Source organism: Conger conger, chromosome 14, assembly GCF_963514075.1.
Source record: "Conger conger chromosome 14, fConCon1.1, whole genome shotgun sequence".
In the NCBI taxonomy this organism is placed as follows: Eukaryota; Metazoa; Chordata; class Actinopteri; order Anguilliformes; family Congridae; genus Conger; species Conger conger.
This window is the reverse complement of record NC_083773.1, coordinates 45,608,439-45,621,306: the sequence shown is the minus strand read 5'-3', so window position 1 is coordinate 45,621,306 and position 12,868 is coordinate 45,608,439. Positions and strand designations below refer to the sequence as shown.

Sequence of the window (12,868 nt, the reverse complement as noted above, 5' to 3'; positions counted from 1 at the left end):
AAGGAGAAAGAGAGAGGGCGGGGAGAGAAAGAGAGAGAATTACATTAGCCTTCCTCAAATTAGCACTCACCTAAAAGCCACTTGACTGATTTTCCTCACTAATCTACAAAATGTACGCATAGTACATTAGGCACTGTTCCAAAAATTAGCCTCCATTAGCCTTCACTAACAATCACAACCATTTTACTTTCCTTCCAACTTAATCACAACCATTTTACTTTCCTTCCAACTTATTGTATGTCTTTTTCAAATGTAGTGGGTTTGAAAATATTAGTTTATAAATTAACTGTTTATCTAGCACAAAATTGAGGCAGGATGCCCCTGACCTCCACAAATCCAGAGAAGAAAAGAGGCAGAAAACAGAGAGGAGGAACGTGAAGGAGAGAGCGTGTGCCACACCTGTCTGTGGAAAGTGGGTTTCAAACCTCAATAATGCAATGACATCACACACACACACACACGTGCTCGAACACACACACACACACGCGCGTGTGTACCCACACACTCACACACACACACACACTTCAGCACTGTACATCAGTACATCAAAGATTATTATTACTTTTACTATTTTTATATTTTTCCCAATTTTGCAGCCAAAGCCCAGCAAAAGCAATAAGCACAAGCCATAGACATTTAACATGACCAGGTAACAAAATCATTTCCAGTAGGGATGTCCAGTCTACCCAAAAAGAGCCAGTGTGGGTGTAGGTTTTTGTTTTAGCCAAGCACTATGACACCTGATTCAACTAACTGTGTCTTCAATCGAGACCTTGACAAGTAGAATCAGGTCCCATAGTGCCTGGCGAAAACAGAACCCGGCGCCCACACTGGCTCTTTTAAAGTGTGTAGTGCATGCTGAGACACAGGTCAAACAGCTTCTGCAGACGACCCCAGACCAGCACACAAGGGGCCGGTTTCACAGACACACAGACTACATTTCATTTTCAATGGAGATCCTCCATTAGGCATAATGTGTAGTAACTGCCCATATCCAACTCATGAACATAAACTCAAAGCGGCCCCTAGACGGGGCGGTGGCCCTGGGAGGGCCTGACTGACCCAGGGGCTGCACGGTCAGGTTGCCTAGATCCAAGGTGCGCTGTGCGATCCGTTTCCACACCCCCTCCGGATCCAGGATCCACTGTGACGCCTCACAGTGATAGGCCCCCGCATCGCCGGGGGCGACGGCCGCCATCTTCATCAGGTACAGGTCGCGGTCGCCCGCCTGGCCCGGCTGCTTCTCCAGGGTGAGCTCCCCGTCACCATAGCGACGCCTGTAGTCTCCGCCCACGCCAGGCGCCACTGCTAGCTCACGGCCAATTGAGATGACCTCCCGTGGGCTGGCCCCGCCCACCGCTGGCCCCGCCCCCTGCACGCCGAAGGTGACGGACAGGTGGGTGTGCTGCTGCGATTGGACAGCGGCCGAGCAGGACAGCTGCAGCTCAGAGCCCTCCGCCAGCGGCTGGCCAATCAGAGAGCGTGAGTGGCTGATCTGGAGGGTGTCAGGGATCACTGCCAGGAGCAAAGGGCAGGAGAGAGAGAGACAGAAAGGGAGGGGGAGAGAGAGGAAAGAGAGACAGAAAGGGAGGGGGAGAGAGAGGAAAGAGAGAGGGGGACGACAGGAAATTGTAGGAAGATAAATGAAGAGACAGGGAGAAGAGAAAATGGCCGGATATTCAATACGATTCACATCGACTGCAGTGCCAACACATTGCAGTACTGAATGAGAGATGAGTACATAGGCGTTTCATTCATTCATAAGTAATGAAAAGCCAGAAATGGTGCTATCCATCAAACTATAAAAATGTTGGAGCTAAGAAGACTAACTCAAAAATGTTTACATATATATTGGCGTCAGTGAGGAAGGGAAGTAAGAGACTAGAGCTCAGCTGATGTGCGGTGAGCGTTCTGCCACAAAATGGCTGCCGTTGCATCACCCAGGTGGTGGCTGTAACTTGGTTTTGGTGTCTAGGAAAGGACTATATATATGCAATCATCTTTCCATCTAATAATAAGCAAATAATGTGAATATTTTGAGACCTCTGAGAATTATAAACTGCCATTTTTGACAACAATGAGTTAGTGTCATAAATACGTTGTTTTTACGGCACTAAATATGTGTGTTAAGTTCTAAGCAAAAATACTGTTTGAAAGTACGAAGAAATGCAAAATGTAAAAGGTTTCTGCTTGGAGCCCATTCAGATAGAACCTTATAAAAGTCACAATTTTAAGAAGGAACCAACTTTATTTAGCGATACTATCTTGAATACATCACATGAAACTAATCAAATGACAGTATAAAAGCCCACATAAAGCACCACACCAGGCTTCAGCTAACCTGCCACTTCTGCCCTCCCTGTGCCAAGAATGGCCTTTCCCGGATAATCATCTATATTTGTCATCTGCCTAATTATTATTTATTTAATTTCTTTAATTTATTAATTAATTAATTCATTCATTATCCTAACCCGCTTATCCTGAACAGGGTTGCAGGGGGGCTGGAGCCTATCCCAGCATACATTGGGCGAAAGACAGGAATACACCCTGGCCAGGTCGCTAGTCCATCGCAGGGCACACACACCATTCACACACACACTCATACCAACAGGCAATTTAGACTCTCCAATCAGCCTAACATGCATGTCTTTGGACTGTGGGAGGAAACCCGGAGGGAACCCACGCAAACACAGGGAGAACATGCAAACTCCACACAGAGAGGCCCCGGCCGACGTGGATTCGAACCCAGGACCTCCTTGCGGCAGTGCTGCCCTAATTTATTAATTTAATGTATTTATATATAAAATATGAACACTATTGTTAAACTCACTGTTTGCCCATTACCAGCAAGAAGCAGATGGGCTCCCCCTGCTCAAGGTTTCTTCCTGTTAGTCAGGGAGTTTTTCCTTGCCAGTGTTGCCTTAGGCTTGCTCTGAGGGTCTCAGGCCTGGGCTCTTTATAAAGCTGCTTTGTGACAATCTTGCATTGTAAAAAGCACAATACAGATAAAATAAAATTGAACTGAATTGAATAAATGGCACTGCCTCTCAGGCGTGGGTCCCTACCTTTGACCACCACAGAGGCGCTGTAGTTGCCCTGGAAGGTGGAGTCGGTGCTGGGCGTGTAGCACTCGTAGCGGCCCTGGTCTTCGAGCCGCAGCCTCTGGACCACGAGCCGCACCCTGTCCCCCGCGTCCCGCTCCAGCCGCACCTCCCCGGAGCGCACGCGGGGCAGGAAGGGGGCGTAGGGGAAGCTCTGGTCCCGCGTGGAGATCACGCCGATCTGCCGGCCCTCTGCATCCTCGCGGTGCAGGAACCACTCAAAGTCCTGCGTGCGCGAGCCCTCGAACCCCGAAACCACACAGGGCAGCGACAGGGGGAACCCTGCCACCCGGTACAGGGGTCCGGAGGGAAGGGTGACGTCGCGACACACCACGTACTGCAGCACTGGGGGAGAGAGGGGATGTAAAGGTCAAAGGTCAAACGCTCAGGGCTCTTTCCAATCGCTTATTTTTCTTGGTCCAAGTTAGGTAAGTGATTGGCAGCTCATTGTTGCTCCACCTATTCAGGAATTCCTGAAAATTCATCAACTGCATCATCACTTATTGACATTTGTGCGTTTTCAAAAAAAGTCCTGGAAAAAAAGTCCATACGCGATACTGATGTGTGTTTTACGTAAGACTTTTAATAAATCCATTCAGCAGACCTTGAAGTTACTGTGTTAACATTCGCTATCAGCAATGATGACTGCTCACAAGTACAATTAAAGGAATACCATGGTGGTTGGCCACACTTTCTAGGTTTTTATATGCAATTTAGAGGGCAGTGAAGAAACATGATGAAAGTATTAAATATGTCCATTCTTTAGTTTTGGAGAAGTACGCATTTTAAATTCATCGTCCTATTTTCAACCAGTTGAGAATGTTCTCCTCGTAACAATGTTCCCCTCATTGTTACAAGACCATTGTAAATCCCTTCCTATCACTGAAAAAGGCACACTAACATGTAGGGATGTGTACCAAGAGCCGGTATTTTTTGGTACCGGTTCCTAATTGGTCGGTACCAGAGTACCGCTAAAGATTCTGGACAAACGATACTGTTTTCGGTATTTTTTAAGAGTCTACCTAACCGTCGCGTAATTATGACACTGCCGCCATCGACAGGTTATGACACAGCGCCCTGTTGTTTTCTCTAGTAGTCAACATGTTGGCCATAAGAGCTAAGCGCTCCAAGGTATGGGCTCACTTCATCAAACTCAATGGGTCCTCGGCTCATTAAAGGGGAAGTGAAATACTACATTAAGTTGGCATAATTTACAAGATTGATTCCGAATATATACATCCTTAAAGGTTTAAGACTGCCAGTAAAGCTGGATTTAAAATAATAAGTAATTAAATTAATTAAATTACTCACCCTCAACAACCTTCAAAATATACAGTTGATGGCCCAACACTGTCCCAAAACACTGTATAACTGCACAAGCTCACTGATTGAAAATTGGTTCTAATTGCCACAGCCAATGGCGTTTCAGCATCAGCACGTTTACAGAGAAGGGAGAGGGATAAACAGTGTTGTGGTTTGAAGGTGTTTGTTACTGCTATTCCTCTCTTGACCGTTAGAAGTCCAAATTGACCTACTGTACCTTTAAAGAAAAGAGCCATTCATGTTACCACCTGTGACACAATAAACCTGATGGACTCTGGTGGGCTGAAGGCAATAAAACTATATATCTAAGTTTTAACCTAATGTGTTCACAATCTCCATTTGTAGTCACGTGCGCAAATAATGTTGAAAACAGGAACACTGATAATGTTCCTCTCCGAGCTGAAAACAGCCAGTTTTCTGACAAAAGGGCTATAGTCCTGGGAAATTAAGGGCACTGAAGGACAGTCTCCCAGGAAACACACATTTGGGGAAACTCAGGTGCTTTCCTATGGCCCAGTTTGGTTTCAATTCTGCCCATTCAGGACACAAAGTGAAATTCATATTTCACATTAATTATTCATAATTCATATGGAACATTTTCTGTGCTGAGGTGGAATGCACATGCATCACTGCGATGGAACTGCGATACAACAAACGCACTGACAGTGTTACCTAGGAATGAAACAAGAAGAGTTGAAATATTTTCAATTGTGGTTGAGCTAACTGATAACATCTGTTGTAGCAGACAACATGACAGAGTTATGCAGACCCAAAACAATTTTAGCTGCTAGGCAGGCTAATAAAGTTTGTCTTTATGTAATTTTGGATGGGCAGACTGCATGGACTCAAATAAAAAAAAAACACCTGCGGACGCCATTTGTAAAGCTAAGCTACGTATATATGCCGAACACAGCTTGCTAGACGGCTAATAAGTTCACTAGAAATCCACAGCCATTATGGAAAAACACAAAATGCAAGGACCATCACAGATTTGTGATTATTTTGTGAAAATTTGGGAACTACTTCTGGGTTAATCAAGGTTATTCAATGGACCAGATGTAGTACAATACCCATTTAAAGTATTAACAAACTACCAAATTTGTTGAGCCACTTGCTTTGTTTCTGCTCATTTACTTTTGGCTAGAGTACGCGCAACTCAAAACCTGGCCAAGTGCGCTGGCTAACGTGCTGTTGGCTAAGGCGACTGCTCTTCTGGACTGTGTTAAAATAAGGTTACATTCCTTTCAAAGCTGTGCCGTTGGTGTGGCACGGGTCGGGGGGCAGAGGAAGATGTAAAGTCCAGAGTCAAACACAGACATGGCTCCCCTGAGAATGGCCCACACGTGAGTGCCAGATCTGACAGAAAAGGGGTAGACAAGCGCTTGGACACTTTTGGCCTTACCACAGGTAGTGTACATGTGACTTCTCCATGAATTTAACTATGGGCTAGGTTTAACTAGGTTTTGGGCCTGCTACGGTGAGAAATCCCACCATTTTACAGGTGGCTTCCTTACAATTTAATTTAAACCAAAATGTTTTATAAGCGGCCCTAAAAATTCAAAGCAACCTCGCCAGAGAATACATAGTACCAACCGAAGAAGCCATAAATCTCATTCATAATGCCCAGAGATCTTCAGAAAGAAAACAGTTTGGAGCCCCAGACTCAGAACAGGTGTTTATTTTGTCTGCCCCACCCTAAAACCGAAAACACATTTCAATTTGCACACAAACACCAGTTCCGTTTCAAACCAGGAACGGAACTACCCAGGGTATGTGCTATAGATTCGAATCCAAGATAAAGGACACCACTGAGTTTACACAGTACAGTATACCGTATATACTGTGAGTGTCAGCGCATCGGCCAGCTGCTAAAACGGCATTCCTCATCTGCCGTCCTTTCAGCGCTTCCTGAGAGGGAGAAAGACCCCTGCCGACCCATGACGTCACACAGCCATCACAGCGCGCGGATCTGCTGAAGAAAATCCCCGTGTGTGGTGCGAGAACATCCTGCGCTGCGTTTTCTGCAGAGATTTAAAATTTGCAAGCATTTTTTGCGTTAATGCTGCTACCTCATTGTGACTTTCATACAAATATTGTACCTGTATTTGTATGTATTATTTCCTCTGAGCACAGAGAGCTGCTTGATAATAATAATAATAATAATAATAATAATAATAACAATTATTATTATTATTATTATTATTATTATTATAAAACTAATACATTTGGCCCATAATTCCCACACAGAAATCCCTCCCCAGGAACCTCCCCAAGTTCCGTGAGAAACGTTTGAAAGTTAAGCAATCGACTAAAAACAGTAATTATGCTTAGCCGAACCATCCGAACCCGAAAAACGAGACAGGCGAGGGTGAGAACACATTGTGGCCCATTGTTGAGAATGCTCCACCTCCATGCACTACCTGAATAACACGTTTTTTTGAAGCATCTGACTTCTTTTCTGGCATGATTGACACTATCAACCATCTAACAGATCTCAGAGAAAATACTATGTGCAACAATCCGCAAATGTGCGAGTCATAAGCCTATATACGTTTCATTTGTATCCCAATTCTGTGGCCAGGAACAGGACGTAATATTTACAGATTCATATATTACACACCCATCAGACAAGATCCTCACCCCCCTTCATGAGATTAAAATCCATTCCATACGGACAATTTGCTCAACATCAACACATATTTAAAGAAGACACGAAACGATCATTCTACATTGTTAAAACAGGCGAAACATATGTGTTTTAAACCTAAACTTAAATTACACACATCAACCACGCCACTTTGTCGGGAGCCAATAACCCACAAATGTGGAAGCAGAAGGCCGTGGGCCAGTGCGCACACAGGCGACACACAGAGCACACAGATAATAACATGGAAGGCTCGCTGCTATGACGCTCTAAGCGGATAAAACAATAATTAACGCGAGGCCAAGTACACACAACAAAAAACAACATCGGATGCAGGTTCACCTTCGTAAGAGACTTTTGAGTAAAACATTTTATTTTTACATAAATAATTAATATCGACTTACAACTTATAACCTGTAAACCTACATTTTATGTTTCAAATCCCACGATGGACAAGAGCTACAATAGTGGTCAGTCTAATCAATCTAGTGACTACAAGAAAAAGCAGACGTTCAAAATAGAACGTGATGCAGACATGCTAAAAGTTGGAATGAGTAGGCTATTCAAACGAGCCTATTTCCCTCCAGATTAATTCATGAATTGACGTTAATCCAACTCCAGTAGAATCGGCATAATTTAGTGCTGACAGAAAAGTGGAGTGGAGAGCGCAAACTGAACAGACCGTGCTAAAACCGAGGCGGGCGCAAACGGTAAAACAAGCGACATTAGCATCAAACAAATGGGTAACGGTGGAGTAGCTGTACACTTTGCACTAGATCGGCGCGTCGGAATCGCTTACCCCACTGTAAGCAGATGAGTGTGGTCGTTGTCGACGATGCCATTCCAACCAGAATGCGAGACAGGCGGGTAATGTGCAGAACTAGCTAACCCCGTAATACATTTCAGAATGCATGTCCATGTTCGCGCACTGAATTTAGCACAGCATGCCTCGTTAGCTAACCAGCCAAATACTGATGTTGCCGACGCGGAGCAGAAATAAATTATGATTTGCCTAAATTATGCAATATTGCTACTGCCTGGATAGCACTGCCTGGGAATATAACAGAAAGCTGTTGAGATTTAGCTCGCTAATGTTAACGTTTACCGCGCAATTCGTTATGAATTGTATGCATTCTGCACGGTTCGTCTTCGCTCGCTGTGTATCTCCCGGTCCATGAAACTGTTTATAGTCCAAATAGCCTACATCTTTATTTAAATCAAAAGATTCTTGCAAATGATTTCCCTCTCATTTCTTGCTCCCTGTATTCATGCCGTCGATGGCGACTCATTTGCCTATCAAGAGGAGAGGCACAGTTCTGGGCGGGGTTTAACAATACGTCGGGAATTTTTTTTGTATAGAAAACCAACATATTTCACTCTGATTGGTGGATGGGCAGAATGGTACACACCAGAGTCAACCAGATTCAAGTCTGTTGAGTTCGCTTAATCAATGAAAAAAAGCGCACATTAATTCGGACAAAAAATCTAGGACAGCTCCGCCCCTCAACTCGGTTTGACAGCGTCACTGACCGATAGACATCTGCATCTCAATAATTGAGCTTTTCCATAAGGAAAATACATTGATAGGCTATACTATACCGTGGGCTACTGTCTCCTCAAAGTGATGTTTTCTGCTTACTTAGTTTGAGTGTCCACAGCACATATAATTGACAAATATAAATACATTATTACATTTAAATTATTATTATTTTTTAGATAGAACTAGGAAACATTCATTGTACCATAATCTAATCTAATGAGATTTAAATCGCAGTGCCTGCATGGGTTTGTATGTCGGGTTTTCCCACCTTGTTCGGTAATTTAATGTGGATCTCAAAAAAAGCTGAGGGTGGCTAAAAGCAGGACACGTTTTCTTGTACCTTCTACATTTCACATTTCATTTTAAGGTAATAGGTGCAGTGGGTTTTAAATGTAAGGATCAGGCAACAGTATCAACCCCAGCTAAGGTCTAATATCCAAGCAGTGCAATAACTACTCATTAGTAATAAATGTTGAGATGACTGAACAGTTCTAGCAGTAGGCTATTCCGTAGCTGCGTTATTATTACATTCTTGCCTATATGGTACATTATGGCACATTATGGTGCATTATGGACTGATAAACTATTGTCAGCATTCTGTTGCGGTCAGTATTGTATTTCATTGGCATACGTCTACCCAACTTTAGAAATTTCATTGGTCAATCTCTATTTTGTGAGTGTGTGTGTGTGTGTTTGGAGCCCCGGAATACAGTTTATGGTTCAGAAAGTCCATGTGAACTTGCTAGGTTTACCGTCAGATTTCATCAACCTTAAGCTATTTTAGAGATTTACTAAATCAATTTAGACAAATTCATAAACTTTTCCATTTCATCTGCATGGGTTCAGCATGGCAGTGTGATAGTTAGCTAAGACCAGGGGATAATGTTTCATTTATAATAACTGCACAGACAGCCCGCACTTTTCCGGGAGGAATAAACCCACAGAAAGGCAGTATGATTTCATAACTCCTCATTTATTCATGATGGAAACCGGAGGAACAGAGGAAAAAGCTTACCGCAGCTGCTATGTGAACCGCTAATGTTGCTAATGTCTACATCAATTTTCCAGGCTTTCAAAATGAGCACAGGCACTGAGCACAGGCACTGAGCACGCACCAATGAGCACAGGGACTGAGCACAGGCACTGAGCACGCAGCACTGAGCACAGGGACTGAGCACAGGCACTGAGCACGCAGCACTGAGCACAGGCACTGAGCACAGGGACTGAGCACGCAGCACTGAGCACGCAGCACTGAGCACAGGCACTGAGCACAGGGACTGAGCACACAGCACTGAGCACGCAGCACTGAGCACAGGCACTGAGCACGCACCAATGAGCACAGGGACTGAGCACAGGCACTGAGCACACAGCACTGAGCACAGGGACTGAGCACGCAGCACTGAGCACAGGCACTGAGCATGCAGCACTGAGCACAGGGACTGAGCACACAGCACTGAGCACAGGGACTGAGCACGCAGCACTGAGCACAGGCACTGAGCATGCAGCACTGAGCACAGGGACTGAGCACACAGCACTGAGCACAGGGACTGAGCACGCAGCACTGAGCACAGGCACTGAGCACGCAGCACTGAGCACAGGCACTGAGCATGCAGCACTGAGCACAGGGACTGAGCACACAGCACTGAGCACAGGGACTGAGCACGCAGCACTGAGCACGCAGCACTGAGCACAGGGACTGAGCACAGGCACTGAGCATGCAGTACTGAGCACGCAGCACTGAGCACGCAGCACTGAGCACAGGGACTGAGCACGCAGCACTGAGCACAGGGCCTGAGCACGCAGCACTGAGCACAGGCACTGAGCACAGGCACTGAGCACACAGCACTGAGCACAGGGACTGAGCACGCAGCACTGAGCACGCAGCACTGAGCACAGGGACTGAGCACAGGCACTGAGCATGCAGTACTGAGCACAGGGACTGAGCATGCAAAAAAGAGCAGTTTATTTTTGTAATCCATAGCCCCCTCTCCTCTGGCATACATATCTAGCTTGTCTGTATCAACTGATTCCACACACTCACACCATTATGTTACATCCATCCATCCATCCATCCATTATCTTAACCCGCTTATCCTGAACAGGGTCGCAGGGGGGCTGGAGCCTATCCCAGCATACATTGGGCGAAAGGCAGGAATACACCCTGGACAGGTCGCCAGTCCATCACAGGGCACACACACCATTCACTCACACACTCATACCTATGGGCAATTTAGACTCTCCAATCCGCCTAACCTGCATGTCTTTGGACTGTGGGAGGAAACCGGAGTTCCCGGAGGAAACCCACGCAGACACGGGGAGAACATGCAAACTCCGCACAGAGAGGCCCCGGCCGACGGGGATTCGAACCCAGGACCTCCTTGCTGTGAGGCGGCAGTGCTACCCACTGCACCATCCGTGCCGCCCCATTATGTTACATCATAACCTAATTTCACCCCTTTTTCTGTGTAACACAACATTATATTCGCTAGTGTTGCCATGATATGTTTTGGCACAGCTTACAAAGATCCTTTTGAAAGTCTATGTCCTGATGATATCTTCTGAATATCGCACCACTGTCCACACCCATGCAAATTATGCAAATAACCCGTTTTACAAAGAAAGAAAAACATGCTTCTGTACATTCATGGTAGCTTACATTCCAATTAATTTGGGAATGTTTTATTTGGGATTATTGTCTGATATCTGTTATTATGTTGATTGTGTAAGCTTAAGGTTTAGTTGCATTTAATTGGTTAATATTCCACTGAGTCCCACCTGTCAAACAGGAAAGAATACATGACTTATGCTGCCACCACCTGGTTTGCACTAGGAATAATCACATGGCACGTTTTGGGATGATTTTACATGGATGTAGACAATATTTATTATGATTATAATGTTTTACTCCATTGACAGTATCACATGGATGTAAAAACATGAAAAGAAGAGAATAAACCGTTCAAACTAATTTTCTGTCTAGAGGAAAGTTTCATCACAAGTCTTGTTTTATGATTGTAAAACGCAGTTTGTGATATTTACATTTTGTAGACACCATTATCTAGTGAGCCTAACTCATTTGCTTAATTAAACTAAATTCATCCAGCTTCCTGTTACGACAATAGCACATGCCCTACAGAAATTACCAAGAGCCAGGCAGTAATAACATCTGTGTCATTCTGGCTAATGTTTCTTTGTCTGCAGGTTGAGAGCAGACTGATCATGTCCGAATTTCAAATAAATTAACCTGAGACTAAACATGTAATTAACAAAAAATTATTATTATTGTGGCTTCAGAAACACTTTATTGTGTTGTAGATGTAATTTTAAATGGCAAGGGTATAAAACAATTTCTAAAGCTTTGAGAGTTTCCAGGAGCACAGTGCCCTCAATAATTGTGAAATTGGGTCCACCAGTTTGGGACAAAAATTGAACTCTACTATTCCTAGCAAACACCAGGCACTGCTCATCACCTGGTTAATACCATCTCTACAGTGAAGCATGGTGGGGCAGCGTCATGCTATGGGGGTGCTTCTCACTGGCAGGAACCCTGAGACTGGTCAGAATTGAGGGAAGGATGAATGCAGCCAAATTCAGAGAGGTTGAAGAAAGCCTGCTCCTTAATGAGTGCATGTGACCTCAGACTGGGGTGACAATCCACCTTTCAGCATGACAATGACCCGAAGCATACAGCCAGGACAACGCTGGAGTGGCATCAGGACAAGTCTCTGACTGTCCTTGAGTGGCCCAGCCAATGCCCAGACTGAAGCCCATAGAACATCTGCAGAGAGATCTGAAGATGGCAGTTCACATCCATTCTCATGGAGCTTGAGAGGATCTGCCATGAAGAAATAATAAACTGGTAAAGCCAGGTGTGCAAAGCTGGAAGAGCGTGGGGGGACCTTGCCTTCTCTGTATTTTGGAAATCCACATACTACATGAAATAAGGTAATGTCAGAGTCTCTTTCATGGTGCGTTTCCAGCGAACCAAAAGCATAACTAATGCAATTCTAAAAACATGCTAACTCAGAGAAAAGTTGATACAATGTCCATTGTTTACTTGCCTCTGTTTAATTGTCTGTTTTACCATTGCATACTTCTACAAAAGTGAATGCTATTAACTGCATTTTGTATTGTCTAGAACAAGATAAGCCTATGTATGAGTTTCTCTTGACCAGTATCGATCATCCAGTTGCACAGTAAATGCATGATCCCCATCCGTGAGCAAAAAATATAGTATAACTTCAGCTCAGCCGAGAACCG

At 44.5% G+C, this 12,868-nt stretch overlaps 1 protein-coding gene across 1 annotated transcript in view; it reads right to left on the bottom strand.

Annotated features, from left to right (window-relative positions):
• Positions 1–8,352, bottom strand: part of igsf8 (immunoglobulin superfamily, member 8) — a 12,284-nt gene extending 3,932 nt beyond the window's left edge. The window contains exons 1-3 of the mRNA XM_061221064.1: positions 7,868–8,352; positions 3,066–3,446; positions 1,063–1,515 (exon numbers count right to left, since the gene is read on the bottom strand). Of these exons, the coding sequence (XP_061077048.1) occupies positions 1,063–1,515; positions 3,066–3,446; positions 7,868–7,910 (877 nt within the window). The 5' untranslated portion in view covers positions 7,911–8,352. The remainder of the gene's footprint in view (positions 1–1,062; positions 1,516–3,065; positions 3,447–7,867) is intronic.
• Positions 8,353–12,868: the final 4,516 nt, after the last annotated feature.